This window comes from Sus scrofa, chromosome 15 (genome assembly GCF_054392235.1).
Source record: "Sus scrofa isolate SSC_HxYL_T2T_F1_AM1 chromosome 15, Sscrofa_HxYL_maternal_Yorkshire_Landrace_v2.0, whole genome shotgun sequence".
Lineage (NCBI taxonomy): Eukaryota > Metazoa > Chordata > Mammalia > Artiodactyla > Suidae > Sus > Sus scrofa.
In genome coordinates this window covers 120,302,990-120,311,743 of record NC_139397.1, presented here as the reverse complement: position 1 = coordinate 120,311,743, position 8,754 = coordinate 120,302,990, and the positions used below count along the sequence as shown (strand labels likewise).

The window sequence follows — 8,754 nt, the reverse complement described above, 5'->3', positions numbered from 1 at the left end:
CAAAACTGTCAAGGTCATCAAGAAACAAGGAACATCTGAGAAAACGTCATAGCCCAGAAGAGCCTAAAGAGACATGATGATGATGAAATGTAGTGTGATACCCTGGATGGAATCTGGAACAGAAAAACTAGTGAAAGTCTAAATAAAATGGGCTGTTTAGTTAATAGTAGTGGACCAAAGTTAGACCCTTAGTTGTGACAAAGGTCCTATAGTAACATAAGACATTAAGAACAGGAGAAATGGAGTTCCCATTGTGGCGCGGTGGAAACGAATCCGACTAGGAACCATGAGGTTGCAGGTTCGATCCCTGGCCTCACTCAGTGGGTTAAGGATCTGGCGCTGCGGTGAGGTGTGGTGTAGGTCGAAGATGCAGCTTGGATCTGGTGTTGCTGTGGCTGTGGTGTAGACTGGCAGCTGTAGCTCCGATTAGACCCCTAGTCTGGGAACCTCTACATGCTGCTGGTGTGGCCCTTAAAAGACAAAACACCAAAAAAGAAAAAACAAACCAGGAGAAACTGGATGAGGGGTCAAAGGGCACTCTGTATTATTGTTTTAACTTTTCTGTAAATCTAAAATTATTTCAAATTTAAAACTTTTATTTAAAAACTTTTTATTTTTATTTACTTATTTTTTACTTTTTAGGGCTGCAGGTGTGGCATATGAAAGTTCCCAGGCTAGGGGTCAAATTGGAGCTATAGCTGCCAGCCTACACCACAGCCACAGCCATGCAGGATCCGAGCCGTGTCTTCATCATATACCACAGTTCATGGTGATGCTGGGTCATTAGCCCAGTAAGCGGGGCTAGGGATTGAGCCTGCATCCTCATTGATACCTGCTGGATTCATAACTCACTGAACCACAACAGGAATGCCTAAATAATTTTTTATAGGAAAGGTCATTTTTTTGGAGGGAGCCACAGATGGCAAAATACACTTTAATTATTCCCTCTGTATCACCTCTCCAACAGGGTCCTACTTCATGAGGATGAGGGTGAGGTACACTGAGGAAGGATCCCTTCATTTTCTAAATTGTGTTTTAGGGCAGAACGTATTAGCTTTTGGTCTAGGAACTCCAGGCTAAGCATTTATGAGGACATTTTTAGAATGTTCACACAGGCAACATAAGGGCCTGCCTGTCCTTGCCTGAGGCTTTATTCATCTGTCCTTGTTTTCTGGTAGAAGCTGTGGATTTGACATCTAAAGGAACATTTTCCCACTGATTTCTCATGCTAGCCTGGGGCCTCTGAGAACCAGGGGGTGAGCACTGAACCTGGGGAGGGCCAGCAGGGGGTGATTATGCAGACGGAGCTTTCTGCATTTTCCCTTCCTCCGCTTGGCCTCACAAGCACAAAGTTCTGAACATAAAAGACTTCCATTAATACCAAACCAATGGAAGCCAAAGAGATTTCTTGACTATGGTTAGGTCATAACCACAATTTCTTTTTCTTTGCATTTTTTTTATATAACATGTTTATGAATCAAAATCAGGATTTTGACTCTGCTGGGCTGTTTTCCAGCTTCTATATTCCAGGAGGGCTGCAAAGATTCAAATGCAGCTATAAGGATGAGTAGAAGCAAATGCCTTAATCCCTGGCGGCTCCTTTTCCAGCTTCCAGAGAAGGGAGGGAAATAGGGAAACAGTAGAAACTGCCTTCTGCCAACCCCATCATTGTTCCGTACTTACAGACATCCCCCTCTTCATTCGTCATTCAAAGAGCTGTGTCCACTGCCCTTCAGGGACGCCTACCCGCTTTTACAGCCAGGCCTTGTCATCCTCACTGCTCCACTTCCTTCACTAATGTGCTCTCTGGCCACAATCTCCTTCCTTGTTTGTTCATTTAGTTATTCAAAAACTATTTCTTGAGCATGTCCTCCCGAATTATACTGCAGGAGAGAGGGTGATGCACAGATGAAATGGATCTTGCTCTTGGGGAATTTACAGTCTACTGGAGGAGGCAGACATGGATGAGTAAATACATAACTGAGATCCTGAAAAGTTCTGAGTAGAGGAATGAGAGAAATGTTAGAAAGGTGGTTGGGGAAGGCTCTTTGAGTAGGAAATGTGTGTACTATCAGCTGAAAGAGGCCTGGTGTGTTGGAGCGAGAGTATTTCAGAGGGTGGAAACCAGAAGTCCTAGGGGCCCTGGGGCCGGAATGAACTTTAAGTCCTCAGGGATCCTTGTGACTGAAAGGCTGTGATCAAAGAAGAGAATGAGAGGAGATAAGCCTGGGGAGATAAATAGGTTCCAACGCTCAGGGTCCTAATGTGTTTTCATTTTCCCGTCTTGAGAAGCATTAGAGTTACTACCAAGGGGATCAACACAGGATCACTTCTCTTTGGAGGGGATAGAAAAAAATAAGGCTTACTGAATTTCTTTGAATTGCTGATTATTTGAGAGGCCCTTAAAATGAGCTAAATAACAAAACTGTTCATTTTGAGGAAAGAGCAGAAGAAAAGGGGCTGATGTTGCAAAACGGAGATTCTAGTTAGATGAGTGACTTTTAAACTCTTGGCTATAGAACATTATATATATATATATATATATATACACAGAAACACACATTTTTTTTCAAGCTATGCCATAAGTTCTCAGACCAGTGATCTAATCCTCGTCACTGCAGTGACCTGAGCTGCTGCAGTGAAAATGCTGGATCCTTAACCCACTGTGCCATGTGTCCATAATGTTCTATTAGAACATAGCCAAGCTCATTTGTTTAGATATTGTGTATGGCTGTTTTTACATTACAGAAGTTAAATGGGTGCAATAGGAGCAAATGGTCTGTGAATGCTCAAATATTTATTTACTGATCCTTTGCAGAAAAAGCTTGGCAAACTTTGATTTAAATGAAAGAAAAGGTTTTATGATACTGTTTTTAACACTGGACATGTGATCGACAAAGTTTATACAATTTCTCCTTTTGGAAGGCATTAAAGTTAGGCTAGGCTGTGGTTTAAAGAGGTCCTGTCTGTAGGGAGGGAAATGACTGGTCTTAACCTCCCAGGATTCCTGAAAGTCTGTCCCTTCCAGCAGCCCTTGGAGGCTGTGGTTTTATCCTTGGGCTCCAGCCAGTCGCCTTCAGATGGCTAAAGGGAAAAGAAGGCAATTACCTGGTGGTATGCCAAAAATCCTCCCCTTTTCCCCCCCAGTTTGGAGCCTGAAATTCCTGGCAGTTAAAAAAAGGATTTCCTTCAGAAAAACACAATTGCGGTAATGCTCTGGCCAGCCAGTCACTACATTTCACAGGGTGGGAAAACATCTGTGATTTGGGAAGAGGAAAGAAAATGCAATCCTAAGAACGGATGAGTAATGGAGGAAAGCTCTAAGACCAAGAGAAAGAAAAGCACATCTAGAACACGTAGAGAGTGAATAGCAAATCTCAACATCTACTTGTGCTTTCTTTTATTTTTTTTTTTTTTTTTTTTTTTATTTTATTTTTTTTTTTTTTTGTCTTTTTTATCTTTTATCTTTTGTTGTTGTTGTTGTTGTTGCTATTTCTTGGGCCGCTCCCGCGGCATATGGAGGTTCCCAGGCTAGGGGTCGAATCGGAGCTGTAGCCGCCGGCCTACGCCAGAGCCACAGCAACGCGGGATCCGAGCCGCGTCTGCAACCTACACCACAGCTCACGGCAACGCCGGATCGTTAACCCACTGAGCAAGGGCAGGGACCGAACCCGCAACCTCATGGTTCCTAGTCGGATTCGTTAACCACTGCGCCACGACGGGAACTCCTTTCTTTTAAATTATTACATATCATTGAGGATCAAATCAGATCATCTACCTTAACTTTTTTTTTTTTTTTTTTTTTTTTTGCTTTTTAGGGCCGTACCCGAGGTATATGGAGATTCCCAGGCTAGGGATCTAATCAGAGTTACAGCTGTCAGGCTGCACCACAGCCACAGCAATGCCAGATCCAAGCCGCTTCTGTGACCTACACCACAGCTCATGGCAACGCCGGATCCTTAACCCACTGAGCGAGGCCAGGGATCGAACCCACAACCTCATGTTCCTAGTTGGATTTGTTCCCACTATGCCATGACAAGAACTCCTGCCTTAACTTTTACACATACTAGAACTCTTTGGTCCCCAGTCTAGTTGTTCACAGACATTAGGTTTCTCTCATTTACTAAACAGGTGGAAACTGGAGTTGTAATCCTGTCACCATAGCTCTTCTGTGATATTAGTTCTTCTGCTATAAAATGGGGATGAGACCTTAATACCCTCAAAACCATAGTGATTTCTCAGCCTACGGTATAAACTAGTTAGTAACTGGGGACTAAGGGAGGGCATGAGTGGTAAACTGATGAAACACATAATTTGTTCATTCATACTTTGCATTCTCCACATTGTTCTTTATTTGAAAAGGCTCGGAGGAGTTCCCGTCGTGGCTCAGTGGTTAGCGAACCCGACTAGGAACCATGAAGTTGCGAGTTCAATTCCTGGTCACGCTCATTGGGTTAAGTATCTGGCGTTGCTGTGGCTGTGGTGTAGGCCAGTGGCTATAGATCCAATTGGACCCCTAGACTGGGAACCTCTGTATGCTGTGGGTTCAGTCCTAAAATACAAAAAGACCAAAAAAAAAAAAAACAACAAAACATAGTCCTCCTGATCTCTGCAGGAAAAAACTAAATCAATAAACAACAAAACAGGAGTTCCCGTGGTGGCTCAGTGGTTAAAAAATCTGACTAGGAACCATGAGGTTTCGGGTTCGATCCCTGCCCCTTGCTCAGGGGTTAAGGATCCAGCATTGGCGTGAGCTGTGGTGTAGGTTGCAGATGCGGCTCGGATCCAGCGTTGCTGTGGCTCTGGTGTAGGCCGGTGGCTCCAGCTCCGATTAGACCCCTAGCCTGGGAACATCCATATGCTGTGAGTGCGGCCCCAGAAAAATACAAAAAGACAAAATAAATAAATAAACAACAAAACAAATAGCTGGTATCATAGCTTTAGATAAAACTTTTTTGGTAGTTTTGGACTATAGCTTTGTTTATTTTACATTCAAAAATGAAAATAATCTATGTGAAAAATAACACAGGCACAGTTTTTATAAAATGAAACAATACAGAAATGAATGGAAAGCAAAAATCTTTCTCCCTACCCTCTGATCCCCAAATTTCCAATCCCTGCCTCCAAAGGTGACAACTGTTAAGTTTCTTGTATATGGGTCCCAGGGAAATAAAGAAAAAAGTTACGTACATATCCTTTTAAAATTTTTACATAAATGGTTTCACGCTTCTGTATTTTGCTTTTTCAACGAAATAGTGTGTCTAGGGGATTTTTCTATATTTTAATGGCTGCAGTTTTTGGACATAAGGTTATTTACTGGCCTCTATTAGTGGGATATTGTGGTTGTTTCTGGTTTGTATTACTGTTACCAACAATGCTGTAATTAATATACATCCTCATACCTACATCTTAGTGACCTTTGTGACTGTATTTGTGCATTTAACTAGCAGGATTGTTGCTTGATTAGCACTTTTATTTTTGTCTTTTTAGAGCCCCACCTGTGGCATATGGAAATTCCCAGGCTAGGGATCGAATTGGAGCTGCAGGCCTACACCACAGTCACAACTGCACAGGATCTGAGGTGCATTTGTGAACTACACCAAAGCTCATGGCAACGTTGTATCCCCAACCCACTGAGTGAGGCCAGGGATGGATCCTGGGTCCTCATGGATACTAGTCAGATTTCTTTCTGTTGCATCACAATGGGAACTTCCGATTAGCACTGTTAAAAGCTGTTAGGGAAATGCCCTCCAAACCAGTTTATACTCTTACCTACAGTGTAGGTCAATTTTACTAGATTCTGGTCAACTCCGGTAATGCTATTATTATTTAATTGGATAATTTGATAGGGTATAACTCCTCTTATGCTTATTTTTCATTTATTTATTTTGGCAGCACCTGCAGCATATGGAAGTTTCTAGGCTAGCCCAGGGACTGAACCTGCACCAGAGCAGAAACAATGCCAGAGACTTAACCTGCTGAGCCACGTGGGAACTTCTCCTCTTATGTTTATTGATCACTTATACACTCTTTCTAGGATTGTTATTTGTAATTTTCATCTTTTTCTTATTAACTTAACTTCTTTATATATTAATGAAACCATTGCCTTGTCATACTTTTAACTATTTTACACTATTTCTGCCATACAAGTTTTTATGTGGTCAATTTTATCAATCTTTTCCTTTTCGTTTTCTGAATTTCCTAAATTAGAAAGAACTCTGCACTGTATTATTACAAATTTCTCTCTTTTAAGTCCTAAACAGTTTAATCTTTGTTTATTAAAGTCTTGTTCTTTTGGCCTTGTTTAGTTTGATTTTAGGATTTTTCTTTGCTATGTTGATTTTTAAAGTCAAAAAACAAATGACAAAGATAAAATATTTTGTTTGCATGACAATTAGACATTTTTGATTCAGCAATCAATTCAACTTTTTAAAACGATGTGGACTAACATTTTGTGGAACAAATCAAATATGTTTACACCCCAATCTGAATTAAAAGCAGGCCGTTTACTATCTCTGATCCCAATTTCCTCTCTCACCTTGGTAAAAGTGGCTTTTAAAAAGACTTTCTCTGAGTTCCATCATGCTGCAGCACGTTGAAGATCTGGCGTGGTCACTGCTGTGGTGCAAATCCCATTCCTGGCTGGAAATTCCACATGTTGTGGGCACAACCTATCTCCCAAAGCCCCTAAACCCCAAAAAACCAAAGGACGTACTGTGTAGTACAGGGAACTGTATTTAATATGATAATCTAAAATGGAAAAGCATCTGAAAAGGAATTATACATTTATATACAAAAATGAATCACTTTGCTATACACTTGAAACATAACATTATAAATTAATACTTCAATTTATTATAAAAGATCAAAAAATTAAACAAAAATTAAAAACTTTTGAGTTCCAGTTGCGGCTCAGTGGAAATGAATGTGACTGGTATCCATGAGGATGCAGGTTTGATCCCTGCCCTTGATCAGTGGGTTAAGGATCCAGCATTGCTGTGAGCTGTGGTGTAGGTTTCAGAGGTGGCTCGGATCTGGCATTGCTGTGGCTGTGGTGTAGGCCATTGGCTACAACTCCGATTCCACTCCCAGCCTGGGAACCTCCATATGCCATGGATACGGCCCTTATTAAAGAAACAAAAACAAAAACAAACTTCCTTTAAGGTGTATTAAGGCTGCATTAGCTGCTGAAACAAACCAGAGTATCTTCTAAGTTTAAATCATGGAATTATTTTTGTAGATAAAATGGGCAAACACTGGAATTTCATATGCTTCAAGCCAATATAAGGACCCAAACGTAATGAGAGTTTATTTCTTCCCAAGTTCAAAATGGAAGTTCCAGATCAGTGCATAGTTGTTCCCCAAACCAGGGGTTTCTTTTACTTGGTAGCTTTTCTGTCTTAACACTTGGCTCCTGAGGTTACCATGTTTGCATTAAGCCAGCAGGGTGTTGGGGGGGAAATAAGGCATCGAAGAATGCGATGGAATATTTTCAGGGGCCAGGCCTCCAAGTGATGTATATTATTAACATTCCATTGACTGGCCTCAGTTACATGGCCACATCCAAATGCAAACATGGTATACAGTCAAGCTGTATGCTCAGAAAGAAAACATAAATGGTAAATGACTGACTGGCTGGTGGCTGCCGTAAAAGTTTCCCTAATCTCTTCCACTGACTTCTTTCCGGAATACCACTTACCAATTCTAGGTAGAATAGATCTTGAGTAATGATACTTTACATTTATTCAGCTGACAAGGTATTTTTGTATAAACTATCTCATCTGAGTTTCTAAGAATCCTACAACAGATAGGATAAGCCAAGAACTATTATTTCCACATTATAAAGAAACTGAGGCTCTGAGAGAGCACAGGTTCACTAGTCCAAGGACATGAACTAGTCAATGGTGAAACCAGCTCATCCTAACAGGAAAGATACTATATACAGTACTTTTTGGCTTAGGCAGCACTTTCATGTGTATTATTTTCTCTGACCACTAGTGCAGTGATCTTCCCATTTTGACAGTCAGCTTGTGGCCTTTCCATCATGCCCAGTTGGTTATTAGCATGTTGCTGGCCCAGCAGATTATAAGATATAAATAGATGCACTTGTTGTCTGACCAATTCTTTTCCGAGTCAGGCACATGTAACATTTACGCTTGCTGTTAAACCAAGGCATTCTCTGCTTCTTGGCTCAGGTTAGCAAGGTAGGAGTTTTGAGGCCCCAAGAACCCAGGAGAAAGCTTCCCTATACCTCTATGCCACAGCACTGCTCTCCCAAGTACCAAATCGCCAAGGCTCAAGGGCAGTTGAAGAGCAGTTTTAGGGTGAGGATGTGGGATACAATGGGATGCAGCTGTACTTACAGTTCTTTTTATTGCCAAGGGGTAGGTCTCTGTTTTTCCTGCAGTTCTCTACTTTCCTCAGTGTGCAGACCTTGTGCTTAGTAGAGAAAGGGAAAGGGATGATTTCTCTCCCATAAACTCATCTACTCTGCAGCTTTTTCTTCATAATTTCTGTATTTCTCAACGTTGAGAGCTCTACCTGTTGCTTCCCTGCATTCCCCGTTCCTCAAAACACAAAGGATTCTGAAAGGGAAATAGACCATCCCAGGAGGCTATGAGGTTTGAAGTTCACTCTGTAAACTCCCTGAGGGCAGCAGCTGCTGAATCTTGTCTCCTTGAGTTTTCCTGGTCATCCATTTAACAAAGGCCTGGCTCACAGTGGGTTTCCCCAAATGCTCACAGACCAGCAATG

At 41.6% G+C, this 8,754-nt stretch overlaps 1 protein-coding gene across 5 annotated transcripts in view; it reads right to left on the bottom strand.

Annotated features, from left to right (window-relative positions):
* Positions 1-6,722: 6,722 nt before the first annotated feature.
* NOP58 (NOP58 ribonucleoprotein) overlaps positions 6,723-8,754 on the bottom strand; it is a 35,084-nt gene continuing 33,052 nt past the window's right edge. For all 5 annotated transcript variants that reach the window (XM_084998413.1, XM_084998412.1, XM_021075921.2 and 2 more), the window contains one exon: positions 6,723-8,754. In XM_084998413.1, the coding sequence (XP_084854539.1) occupies positions 8,615-8,754 (140 nt within the window). In that variant the 3' untranslated portion in view covers positions 6,723-8,614.